This window comes from Diceros bicornis, chromosome 5, assembly GCF_020826845.1.
Source record: "Diceros bicornis minor isolate mBicDic1 chromosome 5, mDicBic1.mat.cur, whole genome shotgun sequence".
Taxonomy (NCBI): Eukaryota; Metazoa; Chordata; class Mammalia; order Perissodactyla; family Rhinocerotidae; genus Diceros; species Diceros bicornis.
The window spans coordinates 70,585,297-70,601,891 of record NC_080744.1 but is presented as its reverse complement, the minus strand read 5'-3'; the positions used below and the strand labels follow the sequence as shown (position 1 = coordinate 70,601,891).

The window sequence follows — 16,595 nt, the reverse complement described above, 5'->3', positions numbered from 1 at the left end:
TTAACCAAATCTAACTAGGGAATGTCCCAAGTATTAAGGATCTTCAGAAGTTTGCATTCAGTACAAATAGCATGCCTGAGATGCAGACTTGATTGCTCAAAAGCTGTGAAATGAACATATTGATGAAGGTTAATCCATGTGTCATAAATATTCTCTTAAGTAATCTTAGCATGGTGATGGAAATGAAAGATAAGACTTGTCTTTACAAATGTTGTGATGTTCTGTCCAATCACATGTATGTTTTCAAATGCAGATTTGAAATAGTTGGCTATGGATGTTCAACATGTGTAGGAAATACAGCGCCCTTATCAGAAGCAGTTTTAACTGCAGTAAAACAGGTAAGCTGTGTGGCTCCACTAAGACATCCAAATGGGTTTTCTTAACTATATTTTACTATTAAATTACAGAAAATATATATTGATATATTTGTATTTCTGTAGTCCTTGCACCTCTTGGGAAGAGTAACCTGTCAATCTTAAAATGATCATTTTTAGATTTTTGAAATAATTTTCTAATAATATAAGGAATTATTTTTAGTTTATTTACAGGATCGATAGTTCTATACCTAATGGTTATATGCTTTTTGGTTATCTTGCTCTCGGAAATGTAATATTTGAGATTGCTTATATATGATTATCCAGATTTGTACCATCTCTTAAGTTGAGTATATTTGTTTGTGTATTTTTTTCCAGGGTGATTTGGTTACTTGTGGAGTTTTATCTGGAAACAAAAATTTTGAAGGTCGTCTTTGTGATTGTGTTCGTGCCAATTATCTTGCCTCTCCACCCTTAGTGGTAGCTTATGCCATAGCAGGCACAGTGAATATAGATTTCCAGACAGAGCCTTTAGGTATCTTTTCCTTTATATATATACATATACAACTGCACACGTTTCTTTTTCCCTAAAAGTTGTTGTATTTTGAAATGCTTCTTAGACCATTCATTCTTTAAATTATTTCAGGAAATCTTAGTATAATGTATAGTTATTAATTTCTCTATTCATATGAACAATACAAAATGTGCAAGTAATCATTAGTTCTTCCAGCTGCTTAAGCCTGGAGCACTCTATTGTATAATTTACTTGGTTTCTATGATATGCCTTTGAAAAAATGTTCACATCTTGAGGGAGTTATTTTTTATACTAAATCTCAAATTAAGATTTTTTTTTAACCAGGTACCGACTCTACTGGCAAGAACATTTACCTGCATGATATTTGGCCTAGTCGAGAAGAAGTTCATCAGATAGAGGAAGAACTTGTTATATTATCCATGTTTAAAACATTAAAAGAGAAAATAGAGGTAAGATTCTCATTTGTTTTTTAGTTTAATAAAGTGGCAGTGTTTCTTTATTTCATGCTGCTTGCTTTCTGAATGGAGTAAAAATTTAAATTACATTATTTTAAATACACAGTTTTTAATGAGGGATAGTCACTTTGTATCTGGAATCTCTAATATCTAAGAGAATAGCTTAGAGTATTAGAATTGATTTTATTTACTTATTAGAAATCTATAGCAAGTATTTATATTTGGCATCCTGAATATGAGCACACTTCATAGAAACTGCCCTTATTTGTTGCTCCCATTCAAATGGTTCAAATTCAAAAGAAATAAGAGCAAATAATGAAATCTCCCTCTCATCCATTCCCTAGCCATCTCCTTCACCTCCTTAGAGGCAACCAATGGTGTCAGTTTCTTAAGCATCTTTCCAGAGATATTTTATGCACATACAAGGCAAATACATATAGTCACACTTTGTTTTAAGAACGGAGAATATAAATATGAGGGCATAAAAAGTATGTATTTACTTAACAAATATTTATTGAGCCCCTACTATGTGCCAGGCACTCTTCTAGGTGTTTGAAATATATCAATGAACAAAACAGTGAAAAAAATCTCCTGGGAAGAGGCAGAACTGTAAACAGAATAATTAGGTAAAGTATACAATGTGTTAAAAAGTGATAAGTACTATGGAAAAATATAGACCAGGGTAAAGAGAACCAATTGTGCAAAATCTGGGAGTAGATTGCAGTTTTATAGAGGATGGTTGAAAACATGACATTTGCACAAAATTTTGAAGGAAGTGAACAAGTTAGCCATATATCTGAACAAAGAGCAGAGCTTTCCTGTAGAGGGAACAGTGTAAAGGCCTTAAGGAGGGAACCTTAACGAGGGCAGTATGGCTAGAGCATAGGAAATAAGGATGGTGGTAGGAAATGATATTAGAGAGAAATGGAGGTCCTGATTACATAGGGAGTTTTAGGCTCTTATAAAAATTTAGTGTTTTACTCTGAGTGAAGTGAGATGGGGAGCAGTTAGAAGGTTTTGAACAATCAAAAGGATTATTCTCTCTTTGTATTGAAAATATGTTAGGGGGAGAAGGTTGGGTAAGAAAGATAGAATCAGGAAGACCAATTATAGTAGTCCACAGTAAGAGACGGTAATGGCATGGACCACTGGGGTAGCAGTGGATGTGGTTTGAAGGTAGAACTAATACACAGTGATGTGGGGCAAATATATTGAAAAAAAGCATGTTATTCTCCATGATAATATTCTTAAAGGTTAACAGCATACCCCACAACACACTTAATCTCTCTTTAGCAACATGTATAGATCTTTCTAAATTCTTTAACTTTTTTTGGATTCTGTAAAATCTTTTACGTTCAATTTATATTGAAACTTAACTCTTATGGTGTTCCTGGAAATGTGGTGTGCTGGAATTTGATAAGCAAATATTTATTCATTCTGTCCAAAAATGTCATAATTTTATAGAATGCAATATGTTAGCTTTCTTTTCAAATGGATAAGGCTTTTTTTTCTTTTTTCATTCTAACCTAAATACTGTTTTATTCCCTTGATCATTTTCATAAGCCTCTTTTTCTGACTCCGTTTTATCTTTCTTGTGGTTCATCAACCAAAACCATATTCACAGATGGGAAATAAACGGTGGAGTTCCTTAGAAGCACCGGATTCAGTTTTGTTTCCATGGGACTTAAAGTCCACTTATATCAGATGTCCTTCATTTTTTGATAAGCTTGTAAGTACTGTTTTACTATTTGATCTTTTAAAGATTGTCATGAACTAAAAAACCTCATGAAGAGTTAAATGCCTTCAACTTTTTTTTAGACCAAAGAGCCAGTTGCACTCCAGCCCATTGAAAATGCCCATGTCTTATTATATCTGGGGGACTCTGTCACGACAGATCATATATCACCTGCTGGAAGCATCGCTAGGAGTAGTGCTGCTGCTAAGTATTTGACAAACAGAGGGTATGTGTACATGGTTTTAGGGTGTTTTTGTTTTATCTTCTTTCTCACTGATTAAGATGCTTCTACTGGTCATGTTCCTTTATCTAGTAAATACACGCTGTCATAGGTGTCTAATTGTTAGTGTATTTGACTTAAGCAGTAACTGGGGTACCTGTTGCACCTGCATTTGTTTATAACTTTAGAAACTGAAATTGCTATTTTAAATTGACTCCTTGTAGTCTAAGCAAACAATTGCTTGGAAACAAGATTTTTCTTTTTCAATGCTACTTTGTTGAAAAGTCAGCTTGGTTTGACCTATGAAATAAAGCCTGATCAGTTGGTTCTAACCATCCTCCTATTGTTGGAGTGTGAAATTTAAACATGTGTTTTGTGGGCTATAAAATGGACGTGCATGAGGCTAGGTTTGATCTGTATCAAATCATTGACAAGGAATTTCTGCTTCTTAAGCCTAAAATTTTAGAATAATAAAGGTGAATGTAAAGACCATTTATATAGGAGATAAAAATGTAAAACTAGAAAGATTTTATTTCATTTCTACATGATTAATAATGTAGAGTTGCTCTGTTATCAAACAACTATTTTGACACCAGAGACCAGGTTTGCTAAAGACAGAATTTGTGGTACTGCTGCCTGGTTAACTTTTGAATATGCTTGTGCTATTCAAATGACAAGACTTTTCATTGAAATATCTTATAAAAATCAGTGTTATGTAGCGTGGTTTGACGTGTAGTAATACTATATAGCTCTTACTATAATCTCATTAGTGCTGTTGTGAAATTTGTTTTTGAATTTATTTTCTAGTTAACCGTAATTTGGTATGAATTAAAACACTTTCTGGTAGAAATTGCTAATAGCAATTCCATTTGGTATAACTTGAGGAAGATGAATTAGTTTGTTATACACACGGCTTTTATTTATAGTGGTGAGAAATAAAATGTTTTCTTTCTCCAAAATAATTTTTGATTGCAATTTCCATCTTGGTCATAATCATGACATAGTTTTCACGCACACACACACACACACGTCACCACTTCTCTCAAATATACAATTTTTATATTTATTATTATTTCTGATATGGATTTCTTAGCACATTTAATCCAGTAGTTGTCATCAGTTAGAATTTTTTTTTAAATAAAGGCACTCAAACCTCCCCAACCCCATTCTAAAGTAAGAAGTTTAGTACAAGTTTAGAATATTTGTTTCCTCTACATAAAAGACCAAATTAGAGGCTGATAAACGTTGGTTGTTGATTGTGGAGATGCTTATGCTTAGTTGTTTCTTGTCCCTAAAAAGTCATTTATATTGTGACCAATCTGGTAGCGTTGCCACTCGTAGCATCCAGATTATGGTGTCTAAATACCATTTCCCAGTACAGGCATCTTGGCAAAATGACTGATTCCAGATTTGGGACCGGAAAAGGTACAAGATGATTCTAGTCATCTTGTACCAAAAGCAAAAGAGCTATCAGAGACTATCAGGCTTCTGTCAAAAGGTCTCAGGAGCCAACTTTAACCAGTCACTGTTCAAAGATGGGACATGTTGAGCATCAATAAAGAATAATAACTAGAATGGATTGAAACATAATATATTTAAATCCATGAGTTCATAATAATAAAAGAAAAAGAAAACAAAACACCAAGTTACCTTTGGAAGGTGATAGGGAACCATCTCATTATTTAACAATCAAGTCAAGAGCCTTTCCTGTATGGAATGTATTTCAGTATAACCAAATCATTAATGAAGGAAAGTTTGTCTTTATAGAAGTTTTCCAACTAAAAAAATGAAGAAAGAATAATAGAATTAGAGTATCACCATTTTGTAATCCCTAATGAAAAATCAATCTAGACAATGATGATCAATTGCTGGTAACGTTCCAGAAAGAGACAACTGGACATTATGTGCCTCCTGATGGACGTACGACCTATGAAACATTGTTGAAAAAAATTAAAAACACAAATCTTACAAAGCCACTAGATCTGACATCTGGTTTACAAGAAATACAGGGGAACAAACAACATTTGAAATGACACCATGGAAATGCCATCAGCACAATCTGTACAACAAATGACATAGTTTCTTCAGATAAAGTATAAGCAGGGACAGAAAGGGAGAGGGAACATATAGATTAAAAGAGACTTGAGATCAACTGAGTGAATTTTTGAACCATATTTAGATCCTGATTTGAACAAACCAACAAAAAAAGTATGGGGCAAATCAGGGACATTTGAATATTGACTGGCTATCTGATATTAGGAAATAATGATTTCTTTCTCTTTTGGTATTAAGATAGCATTTTTTAAGAATCCATATCTTTTAGAGAAACATACTGAAATGTATACAGTTAAAATATGATATCTGAGTTTGATTCAAAATAATCTAATAGGGGATGATTATAGAAGAAACAGAGTCCATGAGTTGATTATTACAGCTTCGTGATAGGTGCTTAGGCATTCGCTGTTTTCTCTGCTTTTGTACACACTTGAAATTTTCCATAATAAAAAACATGTTTTCAAATAACTTTTACAATTTAATAATGTGTGATTATATTCCATCTGAAATGAAAACTGACTTTTCTTAACTTTCTTGTAGCCTTACCCCTCGTGAATTCAACTCTTATGGAGCCCGAAGAGGTAATGATGCTGTGATGACGAGAGGCACTTTTGCAAATATCAAGCTTTTTAATAAGTTTGTTGGAAAACCAGCTCCCAAAACAATTCATTTTCCATCAGGACAGACGGTAAGGATGTATACAAAGTATTTAGGCAATTGCTAACTAGATCAAAATTTGTATTAAAGATCTTTGTGTTTGTTTTAATCTACAGCTGGATGTTTTTGAGGCTGCAGAGCTGTACCAGAAAGAAGGTATCCCACTGATTATTTTAGCAGGAAAGAAATATGGATCAGGAAATTCAAGAGACTGGGCTGCCAAAGGACCATATTTGCTGGTATCGTTTCTTAAATTTTATCTTCTTAAACTTCAAAGAGTTTTAAATATTCCCTTTGTCAGTAACATCCTATCAAAGTTTTTTTTACTCATTTGGATTTTTTATGCTTATTTGGATCTCATATTTGTGGGGTTTTTTAAAGTGATCTTGTATAATATTTTGTATTAATCTAGTTGCATTTTAGTAGTCTGAATTTGAGTAAACCTACATCAGTCTTTTCTTATTTGATGAAATCAAAATGGTAAAGGGAAAGGAGATTCTGTCTTAAATTATTGCTTTAAAATAATAATTATTTGTACCCATTGGTAATTTTACTCAACCCCTTTTCATTTAATTTTTTCTGATTCGCTCCATCAGGGGTTAACAGATTCAGAGATAGTAGGCCAAGTTTTTTTTTTATGAAAAAACGTTTTTTAATTTATCTCACTCCAAAAAATTAATAGAAAACACAATAATAAAATCAAAAAGTGTATATTGCAAAATCAGATGGAAGCAATTATAAGTATTGTGAATATTAATTGTAGGTATAGGTTCCCTTTTTTCTGAAAGTTTTTTAGTCTTTGTTTTTTATGTTGGAGGCTTTCCTCATATAGTTGGTGATCCTTGGCTCTCCATTCAGTTAAACATTAAAAAACTGATTACAAGCTGTGGATGTGGGCTGGGTTTTGTCAGAGGGCCTTAATGTAGATAATTGGATGATAAGCTACCTTTTTCATTGAGAAAGCCTTGTATGTCAGTATCTAAGTATTTTCTCTGAGGCCGTTCAGTTTCTCCAAGGAAGGAGACCCATTCAGAACACAGACTTCAGCTTAATCCCCTGTTTCCAGTGTATTCTCACCCCAGCCTTCCCCTGTGCGCAGTGGTCCTCAGTCTAAAGCATCCATCCTCAACAGGTGATGGCAATGGCACTCCCAAGGGGCGAAAAATGGTTCTTAGGTGTTGGAAAAAATCATCCTCTTTTTATGTATAAAGTATAGATGTACATTTAGTACATAGATATACAGTATATTTATGGTATTAAATTTTGGGGGTGGACAGTGAGATGGAGGCTGTGATTAGGGGGAAAATATCTAAAAAGGGCTCCTTAGGGGGAAATAATGAAAAAAAGTTGAGAAACATGGGTCTAGAGCCTCTCTAGCTTATTTTCTCCAGAGAGTAAACCTTCACTCTTCTGGAGTGGGGGGTTGAGTGGGAACTGAGCAGTAGAGCTTACTGCTTTGTCTAGACTTCTAGCTAGTACCCCAGTGTTCTGAGAACCTCATGCCTCTGAGTCTCAAGCCTTTTCTAGGTTCTTTGTTGCAAATTGGCTCAAATCTTATTGGTATCACTCTCTAATTTTCAATTTATCATTCTGTAGTTTCAACATTGTCTGCTAAGTCAGTTACTTAATCTCTATCTTCTAAATATTTTATAGAATTCACTCATCCTGTTCCCTTTGTTGCTGTGGTGTTATGCCTTTATTCCTTTATTTTAGTGGCATTTCAAGAGGGAGTGACATGTACGTTAGATCCACCAGGATTAAACAAATCCACCTGAGCCCTATTTGAGGTCCAAGCAGCTGCCCCCACTTACAGAGCTCTTACTATGTGGTAGGCACTGGCAGTACTTAACCCGGAGTGGCAAAGAGGCAGTTAGAATAAGTTAGGGAGCTGCTTAAAAATATAGAAAAAGTTAAGGCTTCTGAAAATACTTTGATACAATATTGACCTTTAGTATATGGGGTATTAGGTTAAAAGTTTTTACAGACAGGCCAAAAGTAGAATTTTTAAAATTCTAAAATGCTAAATTAACTTTCAGAGATGATTGGAAGAAATAAAATGCACATTTGTTGCAGGGTGTGAAAGCTGTTTTGGCTGAAAGTTATGAAAAAATTCACAAAGATCATTTGATTGGAATTGGCATAGCTCCACTTCAGTTCCTTCCAGGAGAAAATGCAGATTCCTTGGGCCTCTCTGGCAGAGAAACATTTTCTGTAACATTTCCTGAAGAACTGTCTCCTGGAATTACATTAAATATAAAGGTATCTTTAAATTCTCAAATATATGATTGTGTGCTATATACTCAAATAGATGGTTGTAAATTGAATAAAAACCAGTTACTATAAATTGCATACTAATGTCAGTTAGTGAACATAAATTGTAGTTTAAGATGGCTCTGTTTTCTATGTACTTAAACCAGTGTTAATACAGTTGATGTTTTCTGAGAAAAAGTAGAAAGCACTGGATACTTAGTCCAGAAAAAAGAAGACATGAACTTCCAGTTACATGTGTCAACTGCCTTTTCCTAGTTATCAGCTCTTTCTATCCTGATCTAATTTTAATCCAGACATATACACCCCACTCCAAAGAGAAGGCAAAGTTGAGCATTCAAGGTTAGGGTAACAAAGACTTCACAACTAAGAAAAAAACGAAAAAGTGTAGTGGATATTATATGCAATGAATATTTAATGTAAAATGAACATGAGTCGTGAGTTTAACTTCTTAAGTCAAAATCTAAATCATCTGATTTAGTGTTCTAGGTGATAGAATACTTGTCATTTAGATTTTAGGGATGAAAATATCTGTTTTTCTACTTAGCTATGAAGCCCATGGTTAGGTATCTCAAGTGTTTTTCAAGCAGGAGAAAGGTTTCTCAGACAGAATACAGAATATGTATAGTTATATTCAAGTGTAGTCATTATATATGAAGACAAATGGTCGTAACGCTAAATAACACTTTAAAGATTTTATCACTCATAGATTTTTTTTTTGTTTCAAGACAAGCACTGGAAAAGTATTCAGCGTGATTGCTTCGTTTGAAAATGATGTGGAAATAACATTATACAAACATGGAGGATTATTAAACTTTGTGGCACGAAAATTCTCATAGTATCTATTCACCATGGATACCTTTCATAACCGGTAACTGCAAACAAAGCCTTGTGTGCTGGACCCAGGAATCCTTACCATGGAGCTGAAGATAGTCCCCATATGCTCACTTATCTCATCCATGGGTGTAAATGATTATGAATCAATGTAGTGACTGAAATGAAATCTTCTTGATTTTAAATAATAATACGAATGGTGCTATTAACATTGCTAAAATCAACGTGTGAAGTGTGTTGTGGACGAGACCTGTAAGTATGGGGGGGCGATATTTTATCAGACCATTTTGTAAATAAAGGCAGAATTTGAATTTGTGTTGAAGATTCTTATATGAATAACCTTCCTGAGGTCATTTGTTTAGTTTTGCACCTATAAAACTGTATACTACTGTTTGTTGGTTTAAGAGTAGCAGATTGAAATATAAGAAGCCAGATTAGACTCTGAAATTGTATAAGTTCGAATCTGATTTATAAATGGGCTTTCAGATATATTAATTCCTTTTCAGCATTGAGCTGGACATAGTTGGCATTCTTAGTTTGTAAGCCAGAGTTATCCTCAGTCTCAGTCTAACTGCAAAGGATAGAACCTGCCCCAGACATGATCATTCTCTCCAATCCAGCCAAGGTTTCCTCCACATCTGAAGATGGACTGCCTATTACAGAATACAACTGATTGTGTAGCACCATGTATTAGCAGTGGAAATATGTATCACATATGCAGCCCTTAATTGTTCAGTAATTTGCTGCTGTGACCCTCTGGCAAGCCTCAGATGACATTATGTTAATTGGATTAGATTACTTGCCTCACCTTATGTGATACTATAACCTGATATTTTAGGTATCATTAACCAAAATTCCAAACTCATTTATAGTTCCTAAATAAAACTTATTTAATCATTAATCACTAAAGTGATGTCCTCTAGACTTTTATCCACCCTAAATTATGTGGTTCCTCATCCCTAAGCTTTTTTTAAATGTTGGTTATTTCTTAATTATTTAAATAGATTTCCTGTCATTTTGAATCATTTTACCTAGGATGCATGATTCAATTAATTTCATGTTTTTGTTTTAACCAAAGCTGACCATCAGGATAAAACACTTAAAGTGTTACTGTCTCAGTAGCATATTTTCTCTATATGCATATCTATTTACCACATCAAATGTTCTGTCAACAAGAAGTTTGGCAACTTTTAAGAAAAAGGTTGGATAATTAATTCCAGAAAGACCTATATCTTGTTGTTTTTAATTAAGAAATTAAACTTAGCAGGCAAAAGGTTAATTGTAGTGATTTTTTTCCTCACATGGAGATCTTCATATGACCTAGTTAAGTTACTGCAATTCAGAATTAGCTCACATTGCACAGAATAAAGAATTGTTTTAAGCTAAAATGCTGAAACTACCAAACCAGTGGGTGAAGACCACTGAGAACTTTGCACATAATCAATTATACAATCTTTTGAAAATATTCTGCAAATATGTGCTTAGACAATTAGATGGATTCGAGTTTGACAAAATGATTTCCCTTTATTTAAATTTTTTATAAATATTTTCTTTGGTACTTTCAAATCATATTGTGTTTTTTGATATTTTATTATGCTGTGTATCTGTCAGTGCATGTGTTTTTAATTTACATGAAACCATGAGTTAGGGATGGAGAATTTACAAGTTGAATGTTAAAGTACCGGTTATATGCTTCGAAGAAATGATAATTCCAGACTGCATGCATGTGGGAAACATCTGTATTATTTTTAAATCATACTATAACATGTAGCCTATTGGCCGAGGCGTGGGCATCATCATAAACAGCTGATCCAGGAGATGAAGATGCTAAAGCTAGCTAGCTATGAATTAAGCATTTACGTTTCCGGTCTACCTAGTCCAAGCAAATTTTGTGTTTCAGGAACAAAATCAAGGTTCTCTTAATCTCTTGCTTATATACAATGATCCAAAAAGCTTGATAAGCATGGCTGTCAACTGGGAAGGAGAGTCATGGATTATGTCCTAGTGTGTACCTTATAATTCTGCCTCTAGCCGAATTCTGTGTTTACAGTAATGTAGCATCTGTTGGTTTTTATTATTTTACTTTCTCCTTTGTTGACTATATCTGGGTAATTTTGTGTTTAAAAAACACACAAATATAGTGGAAAGGAAGTATAATAGGCACATGAGAGAAGCAAATCAGTGTTGTGAATTTAAAGTACAACTTTTATCCTTTAAAAAACACTATGTTAATACCATTGCCATATTTCATGCCTTGAGTTTTGCTACTGCTATAAAATGAAACCAGTGAAAATGTCATCCAGCCACTGAATTGCCATTATTACACCTAAAAGGTTTCCAAGATGATAGTTGTCATTATTTCCTGTTTTATCTCCAAGCTGACATTTGAGAGGTATCAGAATCCCTTCAGCCAGATTGCTCAGTTTTTCACTGGTAATCAAACTTCAGTGGTATTAAAGGAAAAAAAGTACAGCCAGGACCTAAATCAGAGTCATAATTGTTTGCATATATGGTAATGGTGTTGTGTGCATTTGCCTTTTCAGTGATGAGTGACAGGATGAGGAGAAATTATTTGACTGACATCTTTCTATGGTTGAATTAAGACACCTTTCTTTTGCCTTTAGGTTTAGGAAAAGGTACTAAGATACTGGATGCTGACTCTCTCTTAGTTTGATTTGGAGTAATAAAAGAGAGGGGAAGGAGATGGACTTAGGCTTCTTCAGTGGCTTTTCCCCCTGAAGTGTGATAGTGCTGATGTTTCTATCAATTTTACACATAACGTGTGACTATGAAACCATATATCTCACTTAAGTAACTATAAATCATTGTCTATTATTTAAAGCCAACAAAACAGTGTAACAGTTTTAAGTTCAATAATATTAAGTATTGTATAGAAATATATTGGAGGCAAAGTTCCTTGATGACAATTGTGTATGTTATTGATGCTGTAAATTATTTTTAATAAAGAAAATTGTATTATCACATATTTGACTCGATATAAAATATTTTGTGGTAATTAAAAATAAAACATCATAACTTAAAAAGAAATAGGATGCCATCCAGAAATTTCTCTTCAAACATGTTATCTAAATGTTCAGACATTAGTTATTCCCATTATAACTGCCAAAATGTGGACCGTGATCATTCTCATCCCTGTGTCAGTTACTTTCTGTTCTAGGGCCAATGAGAATGAAAACCAAGATAAAAGTTTGCAATAGGGATAGCCTTGAAACAATAAGTAAAGCTGAACTCAATTCAAGGGTTGTTTCAACAGGTACTTAGATTCATGGAATCACATTTTAGAGTTGAAACGACTGCTCTCTCACCCAAAGCAGGATCCCTTGTACAAATAGTATCTAACTGGGCAACCTTTTCTTGAGCATTCAAGAGATGGAGACTGTCTGCTGTGCTCCCCTCCTGGCAATCCATCCTGTTGACTGAAGTTTTGATGGGTAAATAGACTTTATTTCAAGCTGAAGTCTACCTCCTTGTAGTTTATACCTACTGATTCTGGTTCTCCCTAATTTGTCTATGCCTCTTAAAGCACTTTGATACAACTAAACATTAAATACATATTTAATGAATAAGTCGGACCCTCCACAAGTTGCACGTAACCTCTAGATCTTTTATTAGGGAAGTAATTTATGTTAAAGTGAGCATTTAGGACTGAATTGGAGGTCTCATGCTGTTAGTTGTAAATTACAGGAGGAAATGGTCCTTTGTTGATGATGCAGGATGGAGGTGCTATGTTTTCATGAATGTCTATGCTTTAGGACCAGAGGGAGAGGTACCACGTCCTTCCTCTGCTGGCTATTCATTAGTGCTTTTGAAGCAAGTCACCTGGAGCTAGGAGCCAGGACCACGGCCTCCTCTCTACAGTAATGTTTTATAAATATAGACAGCTGCCCAATAATCTAAAAATACCTGCCCTTTCTCCCTAAATAGCAACCTAAATGAGTGATTAAAGTTTATTAAAATTTGATGTTCATAAACCAAAACTGATACATTATTAAGAGTTTTCTAAGGATTCCAATTCGATATTGTAAGAAGTTTGTATTACAAAGGCTAATACCAACATAGGCACATGCTGATAGTTTGAATACCCAGAGTTTTTGAGGAAACTGAGTGCATCATCAGTTGCATTTTGTTAGCTTATTTTAATTATAAATTAGCTTTAGCTTATTTGTTTTGATTTGATGTGAATTGTTTGGCTGATAAGTTTTCCAAAATATCAGGCTGTAAAGCTTGTATTTAGTATTCTTCAAAAATGGAACAGCTATTGCAAAAGCAGATGTATATGTAATCCCCACAAAATCTGTATAATGACAATTGTGTTGTCACTGAATTTTGTGTTCTCACGATGTTGGCACTGAATTTTGAGCATTTTAACCAATACATAGTTAAAGGAAATATAAAACTACTGGGTATTATGTCTTATAGGACTTTTATAATAGAAAATCATGTCTATATCACTCTGTAAATCTTTTTGTTTCATTCCAGTGTTTGATCACTGAGCTCTTTGAGAGCCACTACTTTAGTGTCCCAGTGGCCAGGTGGAGAAGAAGAAAATTATGTTAATACAACAATGACATGACATTTCTTGTCTATCAGATTGGTGGAGCTTTTTTCATTATCATGGTATGCAATATTGACCTTATTGAGGAAAACATGATTTGGCAGCATGTATTAGGATCCTTAGAAATGTTCGTTCACTTAGACCCAATAATATGACTGAGCAGTGGATCTTAAAGACATAACTTAAAATGTACAAAAGATTTATGTAGGAGGATATTCTTAAAGTCAAAGAAATGCTCATTTAAAGTGAAAAGGGCAAGTTACAAAATACAGTATTTCTAAAGAAGGTGCAGTGAGTGGAAAGAGGCATTCCAAAGGAGGCAGCTGTGGACTTATATCCCTGTCCCAATTCTCACCACAATTTCCAGATTCAGTCTTCATTCCCATTGCCTCATACCAAGAAGAGTAGGAAAAAACAACAACACAGAGCAATAGAGGTGGACTAGCAAGAGGGTAGAGAGAATTCAGGAGCTGCCTGAGGACAGCTGACAGGACCGATAGGAATCAGATTCTGGTTACAGAAAATCCAAATCAAAGTTGGTCTTTGACAACCTAAAGGAATGAGATATTAAGAATGTCGCCCTGAGGCTGTAAAAAAGCCCCACTACTTGGAGATTAGAAGTGCAACAGATAAGAACAGTATCTAAAGTGGGGAAAGAGGCCATCCCTCAAGAGGTGGTTGATAGCGGTTTGGGAAACATCCAAGCCCATCAATCAAGGGGACTAGATAACCGGCGTGCACTATATCCGTACAGGAAAAAAAAAAAAACACTGGGGGCAGGGTGGGGGTGGTATGTGCATTGACAAAAATAAAATAGACCATGTTGTAGACATGAGTGGATGGGTGTCTAAAGCTCTCCAGTTGAGAGATTGCTCTGACCTATCTGGGAAGTTCTGCTTGGCTGCGGAAGTGCATCAGTCTAGTGCCCCTGACAAAATCACCCAACTAACCTTGCTGTTATACCGTGATTCCCAGGCAGCCTCCTGAAAATCATGTGGTTTCTGCACTTTCCTGCGGAGAGAGAATCTACTGACTGCACTACCTAAATAAGAATTCTGACCCAATTACTAGCTCTATTTCTCACTGTAAGTGAATCACTCATCACACCAAACATAAATGTGGTCACCTCAGCCCCCGGGAAACCTTTTGGGGCGGCCTTCACGCCCCCTTTACATCTATTATATTGAATGTAATAGTTTGGGAGGCGAGTAGAAAAGTCGGTGCCGCGGCAAAAGCTTAAAGCTAGAAGTTGTGACCAAGTTTGGTTGAGGCTCTGTGCCCCCTAGACTTAAGTTTCCTCATCAGTACAAGGAGCGTGTGGACCTATTCGATAAATAAGACAATTTCACATTCTAACCTTCCAGTATCCGATGAGAGCTAGGTCTGGTGCAGAATGCAGCCAGGCCAGACTCCCAGGACCTCCAATCAGAAATCTTGCAGTTCCTGGGGCCAGGATGGGCTCGAGTTCAGCTCTGGCCGCGCTTGTGAAGCTGGCCTCCGGGATACGTGCCTCCAGCAGGAGGGGGAAGGAAGCCGAGGAAGGAAAAAAGAGGACGCGAGTCTACCCGGACACCTAGAATCCCGAGAGAAATGGTCCACGAAGCCTCCAAGGCTACGTGGACTGGGCGGAACTACGACGTGCCACTCACGAGCCGAAAGTCTGCTAAATGGTTACTCTCCAAGGAGCAGAGCGGAACCTCGAACAGCCCATTAGAAACAACTATTCCAGTTATGTGGAAAGGCAGCCGGATTCTGACCAGTGTGACCACCCAGAGAAGGCGGGGCAGGTTTGCAGGAAGCCAATCAGAAGCCGGATCTCTGAATTTCTGTTCGCAACCTCCTGCGCAGGCCCGGCGCGGGGCGGGGAAAAGTCCGGTCCTCCGACCGAGCCTCGCCTACCAGTAGTCTGCGCTGATTGGCGGCGGCGGGGAGGGGCTCGAGGAGCCAATCAGAAGTCAGGGATCGCAGGCTGGAGGAGGGGCGGACCTGGGCGCCGCGGGTCCGGTGCCACCTTCCAGCGCAAGCGCTGGGCTGTGGCGGGCCTTGTGGGCTGCTGCAGAGCGGAATCCACCTCAGGACGGTCGTTGCAGGTGAGCCAGGTGGGGAAAGCAGAGGCTAGCCCCAGGTCCCCTGGGGGTGCCGTCCCCGAGAGCATGGAGGCTCGTGCTAGGCTGGGGCCAGGAGTCGTGTGCCTGGGACTCCCTTAGTCCCTGCTGCACCTCAGACTCGCTGCGTGCGTGATGGGCCAGTCACCCTCCTTTCGGGACCTCACCTGTAACCCAGAAGGGCTGGGCTGAGATTCCAGAATTGGAGCGTGGCACGCAAGAAACCATCCGGTCCAACCCTCCCGACACCTGTGTGGAGAACCTTGCAGAGGGAAGATGCGACGCCTGTCACTCGGGGCCAGGTGTCTGGTGGGAACCATTTCTGAGGCTCCACTGGACCTCACTAACGTAATATCTCTGTGAACCCAACTCGTGTGCCCTCCTCCTCCCTTATTTTCCCGCCTCTTAGGTCAGCAACCCCTCTGCAGCCCGCTCGCCCACCACTCTCCCCCTCACTCAGCAGGAAGACCCTCTGAGCACCCAGTAGTGCATTGTTGTTGTCTTTGAAAAACTACAGATTGTAATTTCCCTGCCTTTCTGTTTCCTGATCCGCTTTGAGGGTAAACGGTCCCATGAGCCTGTGGAGTGAAGGCAACCCTCTTTCATTAGTTCCAGCGATGTTTAATAAGCCACTGGGCTAGGTGCTGGGGATAGAGATTTACTGGGTATAATCCCTGTTCTCCAACCTTGGAAGGACATAGCAGAAGAAACTGCGGGAGAAGGGTAGATTTGGAAGACACGCTAAAGTAGAATTTACCAGACTTTGTAACACTTTCGGAGTGAGGGAGAGGAAGAAATCAAGAATGACTCCTGTTTGTTGGAACACCTTGTGCAAAGTGCA

At 36.9% G+C, this 16,595-nt stretch overlaps 2 protein-coding genes across 9 annotated transcripts in view; both read left to right on the top strand.

The window, feature by feature from the left end:
• The window catches only part of IREB2 (iron responsive element binding protein 2), a 46,488-nt gene extending 37,099 nt beyond the window's left edge, over positions 1 to 9,389 (top strand). The window contains exons 14-22 of the mRNA XM_058542177.1: positions 254 to 338; positions 693 to 849; positions 1,174 to 1,298; positions 2,929 to 3,033; positions 3,123 to 3,265; positions 5,855 to 6,002; positions 6,088 to 6,210; positions 8,045 to 8,230; positions 8,968 to 9,389. Of these exons, the coding sequence (XP_058398160.1) occupies positions 254 to 338; positions 693 to 849; positions 1,174 to 1,298; positions 2,929 to 3,033; positions 3,123 to 3,265; positions 5,855 to 6,002; positions 6,088 to 6,210; positions 8,045 to 8,230; positions 8,968 to 9,078 (1,183 nt within the window). The 3' untranslated portion in view covers positions 9,079 to 9,389. The remainder of the gene's footprint in view (positions 1 to 253; positions 339 to 692; positions 850 to 1,173; positions 1,299 to 2,928; positions 3,034 to 3,122; positions 3,266 to 5,854; positions 6,003 to 6,087; positions 6,211 to 8,044; positions 8,231 to 8,967) is intronic.
• Positions 9,390 to 15,644: 6,255 nt separating this feature from the next.
• HYKK (hydroxylysine kinase) overlaps positions 15,645 to 16,595 on the top strand; it is a 31,316-nt gene continuing 30,365 nt past the window's right edge. For 3 of the 8 annotated variants that reach the window (XM_058542172.1, XM_058542171.1, XM_058542170.1), the window contains exon 1: positions 15,645 to 15,739. The gene's annotated coding sequence lies outside the window, so the exon portion shown is untranslated. The remainder of the gene's footprint in view (positions 15,740 to 16,595) is intronic. The other 5 variants (XM_058542176.1, XM_058542174.1, XM_058542175.1 and 2 more) reach the window with 3 other exon arrangements.